Source organism: Drosophila arizonae, chromosome X (genome assembly GCF_054131065.1).
Source record: "Drosophila arizonae isolate 15081-1271.41 chromosome X, UAZ_ARI_1.0, whole genome shotgun sequence".
Taxonomy (NCBI): Eukaryota; Metazoa; Arthropoda; class Insecta; order Diptera; family Drosophilidae; genus Drosophila; species Drosophila arizonae.
In genome coordinates, this window is record NC_142927.1 from 21090542 (window position 1) to 21114174 (window position 23633).

At 39.8% G+C, this 23633-nt stretch overlaps 6 protein-coding genes across 6 annotated transcripts; 4 read left to right on the forward strand and 2 right to left on the reverse strand.

Moving 5' to 3' along the window:
- Window positions 1-4261: 4261 nt before the first annotated feature.
- On the forward strand, window positions 4262-7119 carry Hexo2 (beta-hexosaminidase 2). Its single transcript, XM_018016202.2, has 3 exons — window positions 4262-4530; window positions 5269-6818; window positions 6871-7119. Exons 1-3 carry the CDS (start codon window positions 4418-4420, stop codon window positions 7050-7052), a joined length of 1845 nt encoding a protein of 614 aa, XP_017871691.1. The 5' UTR covers window positions 4262-4417; the 3' UTR covers window positions 7053-7119.
- Window positions 7120-7350: 231 nt separating this feature from the next.
- Ppt1 (Palmitoyl-protein thioesterase 1) lies at window positions 7351-10585 on the forward strand. Its single transcript, XM_018016210.2, has 5 exons — window positions 7351-7887; window positions 7948-8106; window positions 8163-8312; window positions 8372-8498; window positions 8559-10585. Exons 1-5 carry the CDS (start codon window positions 7514-7516, stop codon window positions 8682-8684), a joined length of 936 nt encoding a protein of 311 aa, XP_017871699.1. The 5' UTR covers window positions 7351-7513; the 3' UTR covers window positions 8685-10585.
- On the reverse strand, window positions 7948-10227 carry CAH3 (Carbonic anhydrase 3). The gene is made up of 3 exons (XM_018016212.2): window positions 9753-10227; window positions 9542-9678; window positions 7948-9474 (listed from the first exon to the last, which is right to left on the reverse strand). Exons 1-3 carry the CDS (start codon window positions 10225-10227, stop codon window positions 9334-9336), a joined length of 753 nt encoding a protein of 250 aa, XP_017871701.1. The 3' UTR covers window positions 7948-9333.
- Window positions 10586-15766: 5181 nt separating the features above from the next.
- Window positions 15767-17449, forward strand: LOC108619563 (S-phase kinase-associated protein 1-like). The gene is made up of 2 exons (XM_018016216.2): window positions 15767-15995; window positions 16359-17449. Exon 2 carries the CDS (start codon window positions 16365-16367, stop codon window positions 16851-16853), a length of 489 nt encoding a protein of 162 aa, XP_017871705.1. The 5' UTR covers window positions 15767-15995; window positions 16359-16364; the 3' UTR covers window positions 16854-17449.
- A 1647-nt stretch (window positions 17450-19096) lies between these two features.
- On the reverse strand, window positions 19097-22049 carry LOC108619553 (ubiquitin carboxyl-terminal hydrolase MINDY-3 homolog). Its single transcript, XM_018016203.2, has 6 exons — window positions 21409-22049; window positions 21118-21251; window positions 20304-21012; window positions 20073-20232; window positions 19840-19999; window positions 19097-19371 (listed from the first exon to the last, which is right to left on the reverse strand). Exons 1-6 carry the CDS (start codon window positions 21785-21787, stop codon window positions 19225-19227), a joined length of 1689 nt encoding a protein of 562 aa, XP_017871692.1. The 5' UTR covers window positions 21788-22049; the 3' UTR covers window positions 19097-19224.
- Window positions 22050-22270: 221 nt separating this feature from the next.
- LOC108619556 (uncharacterized) lies at window positions 22271-23432 on the forward strand. The gene has a single exon (XM_018016206.2). It carries the CDS (start codon window positions 22371-22373, stop codon window positions 23430-23432), a length of 1062 nt encoding a protein of 353 aa, XP_017871695.1. The 5' UTR covers window positions 22271-22370.
- Window positions 23433-23633: the final 201 nt, after the last annotated feature.

The following is a 23633-nucleotide window of genomic DNA, read 5'->3' on the forward strand; positions in this document are numbered from 1 at the left end:
ACCGATAGGGACGCAAATGACTTGATTCAATTTAGGCTTTTCTTATTTACGTATATACATATATACATAGTATACATTCAGTATAAAAACAAATACAATATTAAAAAAGAAAATAAATAAATAAAAATAAATACAGCAACCTAATATATTTTTTAATTTAAAAAGAATTTATACTTTTATTATGCCCTGAATCCGTTAAAAATAGGAAATCATTCATGTACTGAAATTCAATTATATATTCATAAACAATTGTTCAGAAAATAGAGTATAAACCTTGTGTAAAATGTAAATTATTTGTAATTGCGTAACAAGGTGCAAAAGCTGTATTTGAAAAGGGAAAATATTTTTAAAATGCTGTAATAAAGTCCGAATTCACACTGATCAACCAAGTTTCTTAGAAATTCAAATAAATATAAATACCAAATTAACAGAGCAAAAAGTCAAGCTGAGAAGTAGAAACAACTATCTATTATTATATATGTATCTAATGGTTCTGAAAGGATTTATAGCTAAATCTGTACTTGGGATATTGAAGATATCTTTCAAAACGAGTTAAGCTGTAGGTATCAATCATATGTGGTACCATCCTACATATATTATGCTCTATGTGACAGCAAATTCAGATCCTAGTATTCAATCTGAAGAAGAATATAGCTTTATCCTGCAACAGTTGCTAATTAACTGTAATTAGCTTCATCACACACATGTGTCGGGCATTGTTAGGGGCTTTTGTGGAAGGAGGGAAGGTGTAAGGTGGCGGATGGAATCACATCTATTCCGGGCGCTGAACTCGACGTCCGGCCGTCCCGATGCCATTCCTCAATGCAGAGTTTTTGCGCTTGCTTTTTGTTTTTGCTCATTTTATTTCCTTCCTTTAGTTTTTCCCTTTTTATCCATTCTTTTTTCCAGCTGGCTTTTTATTTAGTAATTTGTTTGCCGTTTTGCTTGTAATTTGTTACAGCCTTTTTAATCTCGCATTGTTCTAAGCATCCGTTGACTGACAAACTGACGGACTGACGCCCGGACGCCTGGACGGACGGATGGACATGTTTTGGACACGGCCAGTGGGCGGACGACAGCAGCAGTGATGGAGGCGCGGTCACAATTTAATCAACATCATAATCAGTGGCCCAACACAGGCTATGGCTATGGCTACGGCTGCATCTGCATTGTCCTGCCGGAGTCACAGCTCTGCAGTAGTTCCACTCCCCAACTCTCCCTCCCCCGCCCAGCCACGTCCCAGCAACAGTTGTAAAACTCATTTTGCGCACACATGTGTGTGTTTCTAGAGATGGGCACTTGGATGAACTACATACATACATACATGCATAAGTCACGCAACTGCATAACAGAGCTCTGTCATCTTAACAGTGTCATCGCATTATTTATTTAATAGTTGATCTTGAGCTAACAGTTCATTGATCATGTGACGTCACACTTGCAGTTGATTCTATCATTTTGATGAAATCTTATCTAATGCGAGTCTCAGGCACCTATCTTTTGCTACCTTCATATACCTGTTGCCGATCAAGAAAGGAAACAAATAACTGTCGCAATTAGTTTAAATTTTGACTTTGATATATGGAAAACACTTTATTTTTTATTTTATTTATTTATTTACTTTTTTTTTTCAAATTATTTTAGAGGCACATATAATATATAATATGATATGATATTAATCATGATTTGTATTATTGAACTTTAATTTTTATTTATTTATTTTTCAAATTCTTTATTTTATATATTGATTTAATTTACTCTTATACTATATATACAATATTGAGTAATATAATATAATATAATATAATATAATATAATATATAATATAATATATATGCATTTTAAATATGCAAAAATACTTGTCATAAAATAACTATAAACAGGTAAAAAACTATAGCTCATTATTTTTTTAATTACTTTTTACTCCGTTCTAAAATATCATCACAAACTGTTTCTACGCCCTTTAAAGCTTAGATCTGCACTGAGTTTTTATATTTTAATTATTATAACTACATGCCAGCCAGGCACCCACACTCACGCACACGCTCATACACACTCACTCACACACTCACACTCACACTGGGACTAAACAACAATGAGCCAAGGCGGTGCTTTCTCATAATTCATTTGAGAGCGCACAAAAGCGCACATGAAATTGAAATGAAATTGAAATACATATAATAATAAAAAGAAATAATAATGAGAAATGAACTATGCGAGTGTGTGTGAGACTGTGTATGTGTGTGTGTGTGTATGCAGATGTAAATGCCGAATACAATAAAAATAATAATCAACAATGCCCTCACACACACACACACACACACACACACTTAGAGTGAAACACATGTGAGTTCACAATTCAGTTTTCATGGATTTGTGCTTTTTAATTTAGTCTGGACTTATTCTTTTGCAGCCCGTTTGAATGTGCAAAGAAAAAAAAAAAATACTTACATGCATAATGGACGAGGGTGTAAAAAATGCGGGTGATTTTCTAAAATAAAATCAAAATCAAGTCAAATTATTGAGAGCGCAAAACTCGACCGTAAGATATCCCCTAATCAATGAATGTAAATGAAAGCCACTAGAAAAAAAAACGTCTAAAAACCTAGACATATTATATATGTATTTATATAGATTCATTTAATGTATAATATTTTAGTTTCTTAATTTTATGATGTCATGGATTGAAAATTCCTATTTAGTCAAAATAAAATAAAGGAATATATATTCTATATGGTCAACTTTTTTTGCTTGACTGTTACGTACGTACGCACAAAACGTGTATACCCTGAACTGGTGTATTTTAATAAAAACAACCCAAAGTTCACTAATTAATCACAAAAGCGTTCTTATTCGCTTTGAGGTACTTTTTCTTCAGTGAATCCCAATTGGAATACTCAAAACTTGAATCAATACATATATGTATATACATATATATATATTTTTTCTGACAAACAATTCTCTATATAAGACTAAATTCTAAGTCTGCAATTTGAGTTGGAATCGAATATTCCAATGGGATTGCTATTACATATACTGAATACTCCAATTGGAAAATTCTGCTGCCTGCTTTTCAAATCATAACACATACATATACATGATTAATGCTTCTCTCTGGCATTGTGCAGTGAACAGAGTATCACTAGACCGAAAGTACTCGATTGCAACTGATTTGTTTTTCTCTGTCAGCTCGTCAATTTGCTGATTTGCATACAAGTGCAAAATTTCTCTTTTGACTTTGGGATCGACCAACTTGTCCAGTGACTTTTTGGCATGCGAATCGGTTTTTTCTTTTAGCGAATCGAAATACATTTTACATTTACATTGTTTTATTGCTTTCCAACATGTGCATTTAGAAGGCATAACAACATAAACAAGACGTTGGGTAAGAGTTGAGTACTATAGTATAGAAAAGTATAATATTCTATATATAAATTTAATCAATTATTATTTCAAAATACTAAAAATGTTAGATTTATTAGAGAAGAGTTGAGTTGGATGGCAAGTCTTCTAAGATTTATTCTATATAGTATATGTATGTATATCAAATATCATCTTATATGATATCATGTTCTATGTGCATATTCGATATCTGTGTGTTAACATTCACTTTTGAAGACCTCCAATTGAAATAGTTAAAACTTCCAATAACTTCATAACATGTCTTTTTCACATTTCTCAAGATTTTCTAACTCAATTTCTTGTGTTAATATCATAAAATCTATAATACAAACTAGGAAAAAAAGAGCATTCGTATCTCGTTGTAGGTTTGAAAAACTTTACATTATTTGATTTGATTTTTATTCTTTATTCAGCCCGCGGGTCGCTGTCATTCTCTTGTTTTTGTTTTTATTTTTATCAGGTCGGCCCCATTTGTGTTTGCCCCATATGACAGCGGGACAGCTGCAGCTGCAGAAGCGTTGCTCAAACGCCAATATACACACCTCGCATACCCATGCTCATGTTCATGCCCCTGCCCCTGCCCCTGCCCCTGACCATGCCCAACCCCTGCCGCCCACACTCTAAGCCCCATTTCGCCGCACTGAAGTGCAAAGCATAACAGTGAAAATGACAATAGCAATAACAGCAACAACACAACATCGCCCTTTGGCTCTGCCTATGGCAAAGCAAAGCCAAGCAAAGCAAAGCGCAGCGCAACGCTTGAGCGGCGACGCCGACGCCGACGCCGACTCCGACGCCAGCGTCCGCTGCCAGAATCAATGGGACAACAATAAGCTCCGCTGATAACCAAGTCTTTTCAGCATTTAATTTAGTTTCAGTTCGGTTTTGGCATTGCGCCCATTTGCATGGTTTGCTCATTGGCGCTGTGAATTAATTTTTTGCATTTCAATTTTTTGTTTTGTTTTGTTTTGTTTTCTGTGTTCTTATCCTTAGTGCAAAAGAAAGGCGGCACAACATGATTCTTAACAGCTGCAATCGCTGTTATCTGACGCTGTTACTTTGTGTGGCAGCAGCTGCAGCAGGCTCAGTGCCCGATGACAGCGGCGAAAGCGGTCCCACCACTAGAAGGTTTGCAAAAAAAAAAAAAAAAAAAAAAACAGTGCTGCCAATTTGAAATTTGAAATGATTAACAGACATGTGCGTATGTATGATACATGATCATGTTAAAAGCCGAAGCAAGTTCTGTAGTGAATGCATATGCATTGTACAAATATTTATTAATAATAATAATTGTCATATTAAAGAAAAAAAAAACAACAACAATACAGAGAAAAATATGTATCAACAAAATATCTATCGCACTTATTATCTGAGCGAACTGAAAAAAGAAACATTTAGCTTAATATAGGCACACTCAAACAAAAAAAAATTATAAATTGACAGTTAAAATATATGAAACTTGCCTACCTTTAACCCAGAATATTATGATTAGGAGAAGATTAATAGGAAAATATTGCTAATAGATTTCGAAATCACAAGCATTGCGTGTGCTCTGCTTCACATAGAAACTTAAATGATATAATCAATCTATATGTAGATATATTCATGTACATATGGACGCTTTACCGTATAAGACTTTTGACTCTTGATTTTTGTAGTCCAGAGTACAAACAATTGACAAACCTAAAGCTAAAGCTCGCATATTTAACAAAGCAAATGTGTGAGATCTATGAGCTATAAAGAAGCGGAAGTATGAAATAGATGCATAATGCATGCGGACTAGGTATTTGATGGGGGGACTAGGGCATCTCCATGTCAAGCACTCAGCACTTGGCTCGTCCTACTGATGATTTCAAATGATTACAGCAAATGGTTCTGCGACTCGACAGATCTTTGTCTGCCAGAGGAGCGCCTGCTGCCGGGCGAAGGGCATGAACAGCCCAGACATCGGTATGAGAGTCAGCTGGATTGCCGTCTGTCCTGTGGCAAATACGGAGCCATTTGGCCAATGCCGACCGGTGAATGCAGCCTGTCGCATGACCGTGTGCCCTTCGATCCGTGGAAGGTGCGCTTCAATGTGGTGGCCCCCAACGAGGTGACCACGCAGTTTCTGCGCGAGACGAATCGCTTGTTTGTGAGCAACCTGCTCAAGGAGTGCATCCGCAACTGCACGCTGGCCGCCAGCAAGGAGGTGCTGGTCAAGGCGACGGTGACCGACAGCAGCCTGGTGCTGGATTGGAAAACAGACGAGAGCTATATGATAGTGGTGCGCACCACCGATAAAGTCAGCTTTGTGGACATCAAGGCGGCGACAGTCTACGGCGCGCGGTTCGCATTCGAGACGCTCAGCAATCTAGTAACGGGAAGTGTGACGAACGGACTGCTATTGGTGAGCTCCGCTCGGGTCACCGATCAGCCCGTCTATCCACATCGGGGCCTGCTGCTGGACACCTCCCGCAACTTTTTGCCCTTGCGCTATATTCGCAACACCCTGGATGCAATGGCTGCCTCCAAGATGAATGTGCTGCACTGGCATGTGGTGGACACGCACAGCTTTCCGCTGGAAATAACACGCGTGCCGGAAATGCAACGCTATGGCGCATACTCGAAAGCTCAGACATACTCCCATACGGATGCCCTTAATCTGGTGAAGTATGCCCGTTTGCGAGGCATTCGCATCATCATGGAGATTGACGGACCCTCGCACGCCGGCAGCGGCTGGCAGTGGGGTCCCGCAGCCGGGCTGGGCAACATGTCCGTCTGCCTGAACCAATCGCCCTGGCGCAACTACTGTGTCCAGCCGCCATGTGGCCAGCTGAATCCAATCAACGATCACATGTATGCGGTGCTTAAAGAAATATTTGCAGATATCGCCGAGCTGGGTGCACCCGAAGAGACCATACACATGGGCGGCGACGAAGTGTTCATACCCTGCTGGAACCGAACCGAAGAGATTACCACCCAAATGAAGGCCAGGGGCTACGATCTAAGCCAGGAGAGCTTCTTGCGCCTCTGGTCGCAGTTCCATCAGCGCAACGTAAAGGCCTGGGACGATATTAATCTCCAGATGTATCCCAGCGTCAGGGAACCAAAACCAGTCATACTCTGGTCCAGTAAACTGACCGATCCCGAGAACATTGAACAGATGCTGCCCAAGGAGCGTTTCATCATACAAACCTGGGTGGCTGCTCAGAGCCCGCTCAATAGGGAGCTGCTCCGAAAGGGCTATCGCATCCTAATCTCCACGAAAGATGCTTGGTATTTGGATCACGGTTTCTGGGGCAATACACAATACTATAACTGGCGCAAGGTTTACGACAATGCGCTACCAATTGACGCACCCAACAATCAGAAGCGGCAAGTGCTGGGTGGTGAGGTGTGCATGTGGAGCGAGTATGTGGATCAAAATTCTTTGGGTAAGTTTTAGTTAAAATGTGCTCTACCTCAACTAACAATTTCCATTTGCAGAGGCTCGCATCTGGCCAAGAGCGGGTGGCGCCGCTGAACGCCTTTGGTCGAATCCCAAGTCATCGGCCTACTTGGCTGAGCGTCGATTCTATAGGTATCGGGAGCGACTTATAGCACGCGGCATCCATCCAGATGCTGTCTTGCCACACTGGTGTGTTCTTCACGAAGGACAATGCCTTTAAATAAAATCTTGTTATTTGTACCATTTTGGAAAAAAAGCAACAATATTAAAAACATTTTTATTACATATTTTGCTAGTTTTATCAAGTAGAAATCCACATACATATATGCATGTACATATGTACATTTCCACATAAGCTTCGGCATGATTTTAAATCTATTTAAATCCCTAACGGCCATTTTCAGCGCAATCAGCTGTTGACGTAGTAAACATGGTAACGTGAGCCAGCTGTTTTTATTTACTCTGGCAGCCCAGATGACAAACTATTTATCTGGGTCAGCTGTTTTGAGTATGATCTGGCAGCCCTGCCTATTAATTAGTGTTTGTATACAAAGTGCAGACAGGTTATTTGTCTCCAACAGCGGTTTGTCCGTCAGTCTGGCAGCCCCGCGAATTCCAAATTTGTAATTTGTACACAGCCGGTGAATTCCAAAGTAAAATATCACCAGTTTTAATAGCAAAATGTTTTTACTGCTTTATGCAGCTTACTTTGTAAGCTTTCTGCAGTTGGGCCAAGCTACCCATCCAGATTGCCACGACAGTGACAACAGGAGCAGCAATGGCACTGTTCTACCCGTCGTACTATGGCACGGAATGGGTGACACTTGTTGTTTTCCATTCAGTATGGGCTCTATTAAGAAACTAATCGAGGAGCATACCAACGGCACCTATGTGCGATCCTTGGAAATAGGTGCAAACATTGTTTTGGACTATGAGAGTGGCTTCTTTATACATCCGAACAAGCAGGTGGACTACGTATGCAAACAGCTGGCTGAGGATAAAAAGCTGGCCAATGGCTACAATGCCATTGGCTTTTCCCAGGGCGGCCAATTTTTGTATGTTGAATTGAATTTAATTCCGTTGACAGAAATATGCTAACAAATAGTTCTTCACAGACGAGCGGTAGCCCAGCGTTGTCCCAATCCGCCAATGCGGGTGCTCATCAGCCTGGGCGGCCAGCATCAGGGCATCTACGGATTGCCAAAGTGTCCCACGCTTAGCGTCAGCAGCTGCGAATATATTACCAAACTGCTCAACTATGCGGCCTACGAGGAGTAAGTGCTATGAGTAGCCATTATTGCATTGACTCTGATGTAGGCTCTTTTCTCAGCTGGGTCCAGAACGAACTGGTGCAGGCCACATACTGGCATGATCCGCTTCACGAGAACAGCTATCGACTGAAGAGCAGCTTCCTGGCGGACATCAACAATGAACTGTACATAAATGAACGCTACGCAGAGAATCTAAACAAGCTAAAGAAGTAAGCACAGAGATCGAGTTTCTATTGGACTTTTGCTGACTCGAATAACTGCATTGCAGGTTTGTAATGGTCAAGTTCCTCAATGACACCATTGTGCAGCCCAAGGAGTCGCAGTGGTTCGAGTTCTATGCACCTGGCCAGGACAAGCACATACTGCCGCTCAACGAGAGCAAAGTCTTCAAAAATGTAAGCTATATTATTAACCCGCATATAAAGTGCATTATCAAATTGCTAATTTGCCTACAGGTTGGCTTGGAGCTAATGCATAAATGCAAGAAGCTGCACCTCCTCAGCGTTGAGGGTGATCATCTGGCCGTATCCAAGGAGTGGTTTGTCAAGGAGCTTGTGCCGCTGCTACTCGAAACATACTAAGAATATCAGCCCCGCCCTCTACCACAGCTGTGTCGTCTCACGAGCTCAAACAAAGAAACGTTTTAATAGCATATATAAGCTGAATGACGTACGATATGACATATAAATAGAGTACGTTGCTACAATATTCTACAAATATGTATATGTATATATATATTTATTAGATGTGTTAAGCTGGTAGTTAATATTAATAAATATTTACGGGAAATATTTAATTCAAGGCAGTCGCGTGATCCGACTATGATTCATACGCGTATCGTAATCATATTAATAACGTTCTTGATATCTACATACATACTGTGTATTTATATGTAAAGAGTATATATAGTGTATACATATATATACGCACATATATAGGTATATATATATATATATATTATATAGCTATGTACAATTAGCAATTAACAAAAGCTTATTGACAACCATAGAATTATAGGATTTACATTTGAAATTTAATAGATTAAAGCAAAACAAATGGATATCCAAAACCAGCACAGATCCAGTGTAGCACAGAAATCGTTGTGCATGGCGTAGTATGGGTGTGATTATGGTGACGGTGCTTCAGAGTAGGACTTCATGCTCTTGCCTTATTGCTAGATGGTCCACATCCACAAAGCATTGGGGGACAGCGACATTAGCAGCAAGCACATCATAATTTGGACTTTGTATTCGTATTGCGTGCGAAGAAGATTTCGGGATCCTTGAGAGGACGCTGAATCTCGCGATAATTGCTGACTATTTTCTTGGACTCATCTTTGGGGCATGATTGCAGGTTCCGGAATACGCTCACCTATGTAATAGATGGACTATGTGTTACTCGGCTCGGGCATGGATTCTCAGGTGCGCTGGCTACTCACCTGTCCTCGCGAAACGTAAATGGGCGTGCGGTAAATTATCCACGTGACACTCTCAAAGTACGGCGCCGTTGTCAACGAGCCTTTATATGTGTAATAGTGTTTGCTTAGCTCCTGCAGACCTATCCAGGAAAGGCAATCTGCAAATGGACGAAACCAGAAACAGATTAAATCAGCAGAGTCCATTGGTAATTGCATGGCGAGGATGTCTTACCCGAATCGAGAGATGCGCTTGTGTGTATCTTTTGGACGATGCGTATGCCTTCGGTGATCTTCTTGAATTCGGGGCAATCCTTGTCGCCGCAGGCCTGAATGAAGAATGCGACAACCGCCAGTCCGTCCGGTTTGTTTTTAGCTTCCGAGAAGTCCTTGTACTTGGCATTGTAGTGCACGGCGTGCGCCTCCATCGAATACTTCATGCCCTCCAGCGTGTGCTCGCACCCAGACTCATCCGAGTCCGACCAGTGAAAGTGCAGCTGCTCGAACACATACTTATCCGAGCCGAGTCCGCCCCCGATGATATATGGCTGTTGCTTGCGCTTGCTAAATGTGACCATGGCCGAGGTGCCAGTGTTTTGAACACGGGCCACGCCGACCGGCTCCCAATGGCCATGATACTCGAGCGGATCAACGTCATCAATATGCTCGATAGCACGATTGCTAATCTCAATGGGCGACTGCACGGGCATACTGTGTAGTCTATCGGCTCTGATCTGGCTGGTCTGGCTGCTCTGGCTGCTCCGACCCGCTACCTATCTATGTAATATTCGCGGCGTTCAAGTATTTCTTCTTCCTCAGCTTGTAGACACGCCCGCGATCGGCAGCGCTGGCGTCGTCCAAGTGCTCGGCTGACAGAGGTGGCGCTTCCGGCGGCGACGTCGTGATGGCGATTGTTATCCTCGACGCCGGCGTGTGGAAGGAAGAAGTGTGACGGCTCTAAATCGAGCCCGCCCGTCCAATTCGATTAGATCTCCGCGCCGGCCCTAACTGCCTGAAATGGAAATGAAATAATAATAATAACAAAAATCAACATGCAAATGTCAGTCAGTAATTGAAAAAAACTAAAACTAAAACTGTAAATGAAAATAAGAAAAGTCTATTAATTGAAAAACTGTCAACTCGTGCCGCACAATAAAAGCAATTAAATGATTCAGTGCTTCCGTGACCAGCTGCCCACCAGCTGGCCAGGAGCAGCCCGGCAACAGACGAAGCCGTGGCTTTATCCCTTTATTAGCAGCAATTGTAATCGACACCTGAGACAGTGCATCCAACCGCCCCCAATGCCCCCAAGGCCCCTCAATGCCCCCCGCTTCGCATCCGTATTTGATGAGCCATTTGAGAAATTGAAATGGTTTGTGTAAATGTCTTCATTAGCCGACAATGGACAATCCGGCAAATCAACAAACCAACTGCCATTCCCCCCTTCCCGCCGCTTTAAATATTTACGCGCCTCCCTCCCGCTGGCTTTAGCCTTCGTTTGTCTTGTTTGCACCTTTCGCAGCGTCGACTCGTTGGATTCGTTAGCTAATCGACAGCTGTTGCATATTTCATAAGTGACAACTGATAGGCCACAAAACGCGTTGTACAGACGACGCTTTCGAAATTGCGTGTTCTGCATTTTCAGTGTATCAATTGAAGCGACCAATTGCCCCTATTTGTATACCCATTGAAACCGGGCTGACAACAGAAATGAAAAGGCCGAATGGTATTAGGACAGCGCAAGCAGCAGACAATAGAAAGTTTCTGGAATAACAAATCGATTTATAGAATTATGCATCTCCTCATATGTAGTATATCCAAATTTTCGGCTGTATAACTGAGTTCAATTCAATTTCTATTGCTAATCGTCTATAACATTGTCTATGTTTAAGAAATTACAAAGGAATGATCTGCTTTGGCCAACTCATACTACATATGTATGTATATAAGACTCATACTATATATGTATATAAGAAATAATTATCATATAGCTTACACAGATATCAGGGAAAGTTATATATATCATAAGTTCCTGTACAATATTATACATATAGATAAATGTCGATAATACATATACGACTTTTTCAGAAGAAACTGTAACGAATTAGTGCCATTTGAACAACTTGAAACCTAAGGCTGAGGGCAATTATCGTAATATCATATTGTCTATATAGTTATCGGAAGTAAGAAAGAATATAACGTTTTTTGTTACATATTATTCAGTACAATATTATACATATATGAAAGTGGATAAATTTTGTAGAGCTTATAAAAGATCTTATAATAAAATTTATATAATATTCAGAAATCTGTAAATTTTTCAGTTAAGCCAGAATTTAACTTCTAAACAAATCTCAAATTATAACTTAGTAGAATCCAATTTTTACGACGCTCAAGAATCTGTCGTTATACCAGGCAGACGCTATAGCCGGATAAGTTAGCTCATAAAATTTGTCTGGGGACCAGACCGTAGAGACGCTATAAGCGGAGTCGTTGCTGTACAAAGTAATAAAGAAGATTTTATGTTGTCCCAGAGACGCAATTGGGATCTACCCATGTAAGGAATTAATTGCCAACATAGGTAAAATATGATATCCACTTGCTGGCACACTTAATAGTATTCATTTTAATATTCTAACCATATAATCAGGTTATCAGAGATCAGGAGCTTAAGAGCTGGTCATAAATAATGCTGAAGGCATTAAAGAGTGCTTTAAGAGTTTTTAGCACAGATATGCATACATGAATTGATTAAATCAAATATGGTTTTAATTTGACGTTTATACAATGCACTCAATATTGCCCGCTAAGCCTAATCGGGGCTACTCGACAGACCGCCCACAAGTGGCGGGGGAGGTGGTAACACTACCTGCTGATTGGTGGTTCGACGGCTTGTAGACTGAATTTATGGCAGATACTTTAAGCTTATATGGCTATTATAGGAACATATATATCTGTATATGTATGTGTGTTTTTGTGTGGCATGTGCTCATATCAGAGGCAGTCACTGATAAGCCAAGGAGGTCGCCGAATCAGCGGTAATTATTTGCTCAGATGTTTCGCCTGGTCACAGTCAATTAATTATGAGCGAACCATTCGCAAGGTAACCCTGACAAGAATTTCAAACTTTCCGCTCGCTGTGGGAGTGTCAAGTATTCTCTCTTGGTCTTTGGACTCGAAATTGGAGATTTGAACAGAACTGAGAACAGAATGGAACTCGATTTGATATCTTATCATGCATCTAGAGCGAATGCAGTATATGGCCATGCCTGGGCCTGTGGCTGTGGCTACATGCGTCATCAGACACCCAAGACAAACATATTAATCCAATATCAACGTTATACATGAATGAGTGTTATATAACCAACGCGCGATTTGTATGCGGCTTGTGCCAAATTCCATATTCGCTTCAATTGGTTCAAGAGCTCAAGAGATTCATATCTTACATTCGGATCATAAGCTTATCTGTACGCTTTACCAAGGTTCCCAAATTATATTCCCGTTTATTTGCTTTTCTTTGTTTCTTTCAAACGAATATTCCTGATTTGATTAGAATTATGTTCAATTCGCGCAATTGAATTGTCCATTTTGGATGTGAATCGATTGACGTACTCCTGAAAGATATATCATTTGTAAGTCGCTTTGTCAACAAGATAAAGATACGGTATATAGAAACACATACCTGACCCTGTACCGCCCACGACTCAGACATCCTTCATGGAAATGCTTATCTAAATGAACTTACACAGTTAATGGTTAAATAAGCAGGGCCCAATATATTTATCTATCTACGATATTTTATTCAGTATTATCTATTATTATGCACAAATAAAACAGCAAAAAACCAAAAAAATGGACATTGAGATAAGCGAAAGGCACGTTCTCAATGCTGTCGAATGGAACTCTGATTGAAGTACTGTTATATATGTATATAAATATACATATAATCTATAGAGATAGAAATAGAGATAGAGAGAAGTAGCTTGAAACGATGTGGAAAATGTACGGACAATAGTCAAGTGGCGTTTAGATACATTAGTTAAGGTCATGTGACGGCAGTTATCTGACGGATTGATGGATCAGCCGAGCAACTTCGGAAAGAAAGTGTAGTTAATTGGTAAGCCCTGACATATCATTTTACACAAACATGTTCAGCTATGTATGTCAGATGAGTGAGTATATCCACACACACATACATACACACACACACACACACAGTCACACCTGATTGTATTGAATAATTACTTAAGTAAGGCTACAGCTGTGATAAACCTTATCAGCTGGATCAACGATGAAAGAGTCGCACTTGCAAGGAAAAACAAATATACAGATATCGGATACAAATGAGAGTGAGAGAGAAACAATTAAGTAATAACAGTGGAACGGCAATCGAATACGCTTCCAAAGCAGTCGAGAGTAAATAGAACCTCAAACATCCAGGTAGCATGCAAATGTAGCTCAGGTTAGCTACGCAATGACCTCATCCAGTTGGCATGCGTTTTGTGGGAAGGAAAGCAACAGGAGTAACATCGGCGATAGCAGCAGGAGCAACAACAGCAACAGCAACATCACCATCAACATCGACCAAATAACAGCACTCCCTCGCCCCTCTAGAAACCACTGGAAACTATGCGAATCCTCTGCAAATACTTGAATGTCAGTCATAAAAAAAGAAAGATAATAAAGCAAAATACAAGCCAAAAGCTCAAATTGACTAGCATTATACTTGTTGTATAATTATATAATTAATAAATATATATAATTTAATTTAATAAATATATATAATTTATTTACAACAGGGTATGCCCAATGTTGATGTTGGACAGCTGTTATTGTAGCTGCTGCTCCCTAAGCAAATCAATAATTGAGCGGCAAGTGCAGTGTCACCCACCCATATACACTCACACACTTACACGAATGTATTTGTGTGCGCGTGTGTAGCTGACCTTCGTACTGGCATTTGGGGGGCAAGCGGCTAGCGGCAAATGTGATGCCGGGCTGGAAAATGTTATTAGCGAAGTGGAGAGAGAAATTATATTTCCCAATCGACTAGCCATTTTACACCTTTAGCTACAATGTTATTATTTTTGAAACGCAATTAAAATGCTCACTGTCACAATAACACCAACAGTCGCTCTCACTCTGCCGGCATAGTGTTACTGTTGTTGCTTTTTTGACATTTCGCTGAGCAGACAGACATTTTTAATAACAGAGATGCTCCGAAGTACTCGACATAATACATTTACATATCTATGTGTGTGTACTTACGCACACATCTAGATAAATGCATGTGTATATAGACGTGCCAATGTATTCATGCCATGTAGATAACTGACTAATCACACACACAGCGATACATAACACAATGTATGCATAACAATATGTATTGCACGTACATATATACATATATGTAATTGTATGTCCGATTTGTATTAGTATATTTACCTGTTGATTTTGCCTTGCTTTTGCTTTTGCACTTTGTAGCCGCCGTTGCTGTCGTCTTCCGTTCAATTAAAAAAAAAATAAAATAACGGAGACAAATAATGTATGTAAATACAAGGAAATATGTTGACACACGCGCACCCAATTGCTTTTGTTTTTTTAAGAGTTTTGTTTTTTTTGTTTTTTTTTTTTTTTTTGCTCGTTATTGTTGATTAATATTTATTTGTATATATTATTGAGTGCCAACAACAAATAACGCATTGTCAATGCGTTTAATATTGCGTTAGAAAAAATAAAGCACCGAACGAGGACAAGAAACAACGCAGTGTTGACAAAAACTAAGCGCAACAGAAATCGGATGTTAATTAACAGTTTCAATAACACTTCCAGAATCCGTTGAAAGCTGAAAATAAATTCTGTTAACAAGCTGTTCGCTGGCATATATATATGTAAAATAATTCTAGTAGTTTTTATTGATATTTGAAATGTGACCAGCCTAAAATATAGCGATAACTATTTATCGATATCTTACTTCAAGCACGACTTTATTAAAAATATAATAATTTTCATATGTTTAAATAAATGCTTTGAATACAAATTTATTTAAAAATTATGTCGGCAGTTAAAGCTCATATTCTTAAATTGGTTTTGCTTTTTTTAAGCTGTAATAAATTATTTCTTAATAGTAATTATTATTATCGCGGCTTTTTCAAGAATATCGACATTTTGTGTATGCGTATAAAAATACGATATATGTGACGTTGAAATTTAATCGCATCTATTTCATGAAATTGCACCTCTGTCTTTAATACTGATATCTAATATCGATTACACACAAGTCGCAGAACGCAGAGTACTTTCGGACGTGTATCTTTTTCAATAGAGTAAATTTTAATTTCTATTTCTTAGAGTCGAGTTCATTGCGTCTTTTTTCTTAACAAAGACACCATAAATTCAAATCAAGTAAATCTTGCTTTAAAAGGAACTTCAAACTTTTCCAAATTTGTTCAAATCTTACATTTTATTTGTAGCTGTGGTAAGTAAGCATGACAAAGGGAATATACACGAACTTTCTGGGGGGAAAACAAATTATACTCCAATAGCATTATGATTTTACAAATTTAAAAGGATTTTTGGTTATTTTGTTATTTCACAATTCAAAGTTTTCATGAGTGCGTGTCTGTGTGTGTGTGCGTGTGAGTAGGTTTTGTGTAATAGGACGGATGCTTTATTTACAGTAAACGCAACGAACACACACGCACGCACACACACACACACACAACATACGCATGCTTGCTTGCACATATTTAAATACATCCCGCTAAGTTTTTAGCATAAAAAGTAAAGCATGTATATATGTATAGCGTTTGTAACAATGGCTGATTTTCTTTGTTTGCAGATCAACATGCCTAGTATCAAATTGCAATCGTCTGATGATGAAATTTTCGATACCAATATTGAAATAGCGAAGTGCTCCGGCACTATTCGCACCATGTTAGAGGATTGTGGCATGGAGGATGATGAGAATGCGATCGTGCCGCTGCCGAATGTGAATTCAACAATATTGAGAAAGGTGTTGACTTGGGCCACCTATCACAAGGATGATCCACAGCCCACCGAGGATGATGAGAGCAAAGAGAAGCGCACCGATGACATCACATCCTGGGATGCAGATTTTCTCAAAGTGGACCAGGGCACACTATTCGAACTGATCTTAGCCGCCAACTATTTGGATATCAAGGGCTTGCTGGAACTAACCTGCAAGACCGTGGCCAATATGATTAAGGGCAAGACACCTGAGGACATCCGAAAAACGTTTAACATTAAGAAGGATTTCACTCCGGCCGAGGAGGAGCAGGTGCGCAAGGAGAACGAATGGTGCGAAGAGAAGTAATTTTAGCTTGCCCAGCTTGTCGCGAAATGGTATATGGCTTCGTTATTAATCTGAGATCCCATAACAAAAATTTGCAAATTCAAAAGGATGAGATACGTTAAAATCTCAAGCAACTCAAAAATTGCTTGAACAATTGCGTATTAATATAACTTTTTATCTAGTTTATGTATAAGGTTGAATACACCCATGAAATATTTTTTCTTAAAAACCAAATTTAATTATATACGAACATGAGCAGAAGAAAATAGCAATAAAATGTAAACAGCGGTTAAACATGCGTAAATGATCAGACATATACATAATATACACACACATATATGTATACACACAGGATATTTATAATCCTAGTGAATCATAATAAGATTGGCATACCTTAAAACAGTCCTTTCACGATTAAGTATTATCGGTTCGAACTTTATCTTGACCAAATATATCTCAACACAGTTTATTGAAGTATATAAAATAGGAGAAAGAACTATATTTCTTTTTTTTTAAACATACAAACTTCATTTCAATCATCCTTAATTTTGTTTCTTATTTACTAATCTGTATCATTTAACGGAAATCAAATGAATAAAACATAATCTAGATTAGAACTTAATGATCTATTAATTAATCATTTTGTAGTTTTTTTGTAGACTTGCAGCCATCAAGCAATATATACTATATAAATATATAAATAAACTCGCCTTAACAGAAATGGTATATGGGATATCTGAAGTCGAGTGGTGTGCGTTCGATGTTTCAATATGGATCACATATCTGTCGCTAATGAAGTCTTTTCAGGGGAAGTCGTGAATTCCAAAAAAATAATCTCGAGTTTTGCTGCATTCGTCATTGTTCCCCCCCCCCCCCCCCCCTCGTGGTGTGATAATATTTTATTGGTAATATTTCTATGGATGTTGGTAAATTGGAGCTCATGTAGAATTTTTCTATTTGAAATCTGAAAATGTAAATAAATAAATATTTGATCGATCCAGATCAGAACCAAAATTCGAATTTCATGGATGCGAAAAAAGTCTGTAATTATGTATTCTCATTTGTTTTTGTCATCAGCTGAGGATTGAAAATCTGAAAAGAATATAGCGAATATGTATGTACATACATACATCACCTTACGTACATATGTATACATATATGTAAGTAGCTTCAAGAATTTGCTCGAAATCTAAGGACGTCTGAAAACTTCGAACCGAAAAGATATCGCCAGTTAGCTTTCTACATACAAATACCTATGTATGTGTATGCATTTATGTACATACATACATATGTTTGCTAATTCCATCCGTCTTCAAACATGTCATTTGCCTGCCTAACCATATACTACATGCATACATACAAATGTATGTACATAAATGCATAAGTATGAAGTCCACATACATATGTACATATGTATGTCTGTAGGTAAATTTCTTTTTTATTTCTCTTTTACTCCAGCTCCAGCTCTCCCTTTCTAATTGATTCACTTGCATTTCCAGTTTTTACACATTTAGTTGGTTTTTAATTTTATTAAATTGTTTTAAACACTACAATTAATTTGTTAAAAGGCCATAAACAAAAAATTTTTGTTCTTTATGTAAGAGTGTGTGTGGGGCTTGCTTGTCTGTGTGTGTGTGTGTGTGTGTGAGTGTAGGTGCGTGCTCGTGCATGAGTGTCTCTGTCTTTGTGTGTGTGAGTGTGTGTTTCTTTGCTAATTTTGCTGTTGTTGCATTTGGGGCGCTTTTGTGTTTGGGTTATAATATGTATAATAATTTCCTGGCTCTTATAGTTACAATGGCAAACAATAATTACATTTCAATACATTTTACTTTTTTATATGCATATTTATGCACCAAACATCAATCGTTATTTTTATTGTTGCAAAATTACAAATTATGCGTGTTCGTTCCATTAGGCTTGTTCCTGTTGCTGTCCCTGTGTTTGTGTATTTGTGTGCGTGCGTATCGCTCTTGAGTGCATGCCTATGCGCGCGTGTGTGTGTGTCTGTATGTGTATGTGTGTGTGTGTGTGTTGGGAGAGGGAGGGGAGTTGCTTCTCATCCTTGTTATGCCGTTTTGTTTTTTTGTTTTTGTTTTTTTTTTTATATATTTGTGTGTTTTTTTTATATTTGTTTTGTTGGTTTGCATTTTTTTGGTTGTTTTTTAAACGATTTTCAATAAATTATCATATTAAACAATTGAAAGGTGTTTGAAATAAAGATGTGCATTGGCAACATTTTGCCGCTAATCTTGCTCTAGTTGTCGTTTTTCTTTTTTTTTTTTTTTTTAGCTGTTGCTGCCTTTGCAATAGTTTTTCCTTTTTTTTCTTATTTTTTTTTATGTTTTTTGTTTTTTTTTTTTTATTTTATTTTTATTTTTTTTTATTTAGGACGTCAATTTAATGAGGGCAGATGTCCACCGTGCCAATTTATTTCAATATTGGGCCATTTGGTCTGCAGACATGTGACCATCGGATTTGAGGTGCAAATCGACTTGAGATCGCCCTCTAGCAATATTGCCGAGCCACAGTAATAGCGCACCTGTAAGATAAAGGGGAAAACAGTTAGGGTTAATGTAATACAGTTGCAAAATGTTTTATATTTTTGTAAAACATGATAAGGTTCTATTTGTGTTGTGAATCATATCTAAAGTTGCTTCAATTTCGATTCGTATTGCTATACGCTATAAATCAACGGACTGACATCTGAATACAATTACAGTTGTAATAAATAACTCTAATATGAATAGCACAAGGTAACATATATATATGTAAACACTTCGATTTGCTTTCATTAGACTAAAGTTTTTGCTAATTAACTGAATGCGTACAGCTAATGTCAATTAAAGTTATAAATTAAATGACTGATGTATCTTAAGTGGGCATAATTCTAACCTATTCAAATTTTATAAACACGGCTTTCCAACTAGGAAAGCCTCAAACTCTACCCATTGACTATGATGCGCATTGCTGTGCTATGAAATGTTAAGCAACTCGAGTGTTTGTTCACCTTGTTGTTTTCGTTGGAGCCGGGTATGCCATTGTAATGCATAAGCTCGAAAGTGTCGGGAGTTGAGCGGCGCTCCAGTGGGAAAAATTCATCCATGAATGCATTCAAGAGAATAATACCGAGATTCTCAGGGTCCAAACGCTTTTGCATGAGACTTACACTGGACGATGACATGAAAATGGAAGGAATCATGTTATTTAACTAACGGCAAACGATATTAAGAAGCAACTCACTATCCCGGCTCGCTGACCAGATTCAATGCGGCTAGCACATCACGCAGCAAGGTGCTCGATATGAAATTATTGCCCTCCGGATCGTATGACTTGAAGATACGACGTCCTGTCTCCGATGGTGTCTCTGGAGAGACCAGCCTCTTTTCGTTGCTAAACAAAACTGCAACAGAGTACAGTGAATCCATATTAATAGTGAATCAATATGCAAATACGGAGATAATAAATAAATACCTGTTAAATGCGTATCCGAGCCCATTACCCAAACTGGGTAGCGTGGATTCTTGAAAAACGAGCCCACTGTGCAGTAGCGCATCTGTTCCATTAGTGTTATAAATCCAATATCGCTCTGCTCACAAATGCCACGCAGCTTCAGGCCTCCCACATCCTGCTCATTGTCCCAGACATGAGCCACAGCACGTCCAGTTAGCATTAGGTTAATCAACGACTGTGCACCATAGCCATATGTGCTGTGTATCAGCGGCTCCGATGTGTCCGATATATCAGATGTCACCTGCTCCGTGCCCTTGGTTAGGAATACCGAATACATAAACAACAGCACGCCGTACGTATTCGATAGCTGACTATAGTTGTCCACATAGTAGCGAGCCACCTCGCCAATGTGATCAAAGTGAAGCGTGTGGAGACGCTCATGAAATTGGTCCGGTGTCAATTCCAAATTGAAACGTGCGACAATAGCTGTTGCATCGTTTTTGGCTGCAAGAGCAGTGGCACCTGCAGCTGCAGTCGCATCGGCGGCATCAATACCAGTTGACTCCTCCGCTTCCACAGCATTTTCAATCGAATCAGTGGGCGGCGTCAGTCGACGCTCTTTGGTTGCACGCCGATGCAGTGAGACAATTTTATAGCGCGGCGCTCGACAATTCTTCAATATGTTGCATAGTGCCTGAATGAGCAGAGTCTGGCATTTTTCACTGGTCAGCTGGTAATGAGATTAAATTGAAATTAAATTTCTATTGGCATTTCGAGCGTGTGGGCGGGGCGAGGAAACAAATAAGGAGGGGAATAAAGGAATGAGGGTGCTTACCTGTTTTAATTGAAAGCCTGGCATGTCCATGATAACTATCTTAAGCAAGTACGCCTGTACGGGCGCTATCACAGCACAAGGACCGCCCTGTTTTTGCACCAAAGCCGAGGGCTCCACATCACTAAACTCAAAGCCTGCAAATGCATATTGTATGTATTATACATATATATAGTGTACAGAGAGATACACACACAAAAAGCGCGCGCGCTTGTTAACCGCTGGCACTATCTGTTTGGGTGGGTTGGGGTTGGGGTTCGTGTGTGTGGGTGGTGCGGTGCAACAGCAACTTACCTTGAGACCAACGCTTGAATACATCTTCGCGCACACTGTCGCCCCACAGCAACTGCTTAATCTCGCGCAGCTCTCGCATGTCGCTCTCACTGGAACGCACTTGCGGTTGTTTTCGTCCAGCAGCAGCAGCTGCTGCTGCTATTGATGACGGTGTACTGCCACTGGCCATAGATAGGTCTTGTTGCTGCTGCAGCTGCTGTTGTTGCTGTTGCTGCTGTTGTTGCTGCTGTTGCTGCTGCTGCTGCTGTTGCTGTCCTACTGTGTTGTGAGACTGTGATTCCAAGGCTGTTGACGCCAACGTCATCGACGCCGTGGCTGATGCAGTTTTCGGCGAGGCGCACTTTTCGCTGCGCTGCTCCCGTTCGCATGCGTCGCTCATCTCGCGTCGTTTTCTTTGCTGTAGGGGGGGAAGGGGTGTACGGGTATGAAATCACAAAATGTATTCGTCTTTATCGAAATCGAAATACAATAAACGCAAAGTCAACTATTTAGGTTGGCATTTTTTGGCTATGCAAATGCAACAGTGTAGGGATGTACAAAATATGGGTGCATCAATTGCTATCGATACGATTGCACGATATCACAAATGCAAGTGCTGCCCACTGCAGGCTAGTGATGTCACTTAGCGACAAAGATTCATTCGTGAAATCAATCGAGTGTTTTTAAGCAAATATATCGTATTGTTATTGTTAAATTAAACAACAAAGTAGTATTATTACAAGTAAAATCTATTTGACAATAGCCAGACTTTCTTTTGTAAAATATAAATAATATGTTGAAGTCTTTTTTTAAGAGTCTAGAAATCTGACAAGTTTATCGAACCGACTAGATTAGTGCACTGACCAGTGATTAGTGTCTACAATAAACACGAATTAAATATCGATATATCGATAGTAAGTAGTCATCAATTTGGTATCTAACTGGACCTCTGTTTATAAACATAATAAAGTTATTGGCGCCCCATGGAACTTAGAAGCATATTGCCAAAAACTTCAAACGCAACTAATCAATGCACCTCGCCTACAGTCGCACCGAACATGAGGAAGCCCGAAACGGCACGCCTCTACTACTGTCGCTCCTGCCTGGTGGCCTTTCCCCGGTTTCTCGCCTGCAAGCTACACGAGCAGCTGTGCGACGCGCGTTTAGCCCGGCTGCACATATGCAAATATTGCCTGACGCTGTATGGGGATGAGCAACTGCATAAGCGTCACATCCAGCGCAAGCACATGGATCGCCGGTATATGTGTTTGCAGTGTGGTACGTTTGGCAAGCGCTACAGCTCCTCGATATTCCTCTTCAAGCATGTCGTATCGTGGCATGGCGAGCAGTCGCTCTTCTACTGCGCCATGTGTGCGGACAACTGCAACGACGCGAAAGCATTTAGCTGTATGCGTGATCTGATTGCTCATGCCGAGAGCGAGCACAGTCTGCACGGCGATGGCAGCGTTGTGGACGAGACGGAGGACCTGGAGATGCTTGAGGAGAACATTGACGAGCTGCTGCCAACGGTTGACTGGGACGATGATTTAACATTTGGCTGGCCCATGGATTTGGACAAAGAGTCATGCATTGCCGATCCGAAGCCAAAGCCCAGCGCTTACGTCTGTCCAATTTGTGCTAATGGATTTACCGGCAGCATCAGCCTGTTAAAGCATATCGAAAAGTCGCATCAGCGCAATCCCCTGATCTGCATCTTCTGTGGCAAATTGCACAAAAACCGCGAGGCAGTCAGAGCACATTTTCAGCGCCAGCATGTCCTACTGCGCGCTCACATCTGTAGAGTGTGCAAGGCAGACTTTACCACCGCCGATCATCTGTTGAAGCACCGAAGAAGCCAGCATCTGGAGCGTGCCTTTGTCTGTCCCGAATGCGGCAAGTCCTTTGCCCAAATTGGTCATCTAACTCAGCACATGTTGTCCGAGCGAGGTCATATCAAACATATATGTGCTCTATGCAACACGCAGTTCTTTCGCTCCATCGATCTCATGCGCCACACTCAAGTCCAACACTCACTGCATCCCTAACAAGGTAGGTTACAAGCACACATATTGCTTGACTACTCTCACTTAGCAGTTTGAAAAAAAAGAGACAGCGCTTATAAATGTATAATGCATATCTGGATGTATTCATGTATTTCTTTAGCAACACCAGAGAGAACATCTTTCAATGTCAGTGTTTACAAGAAACTATTAATCTCAATTTGCTAGCTAATTGATCTCTGGTGG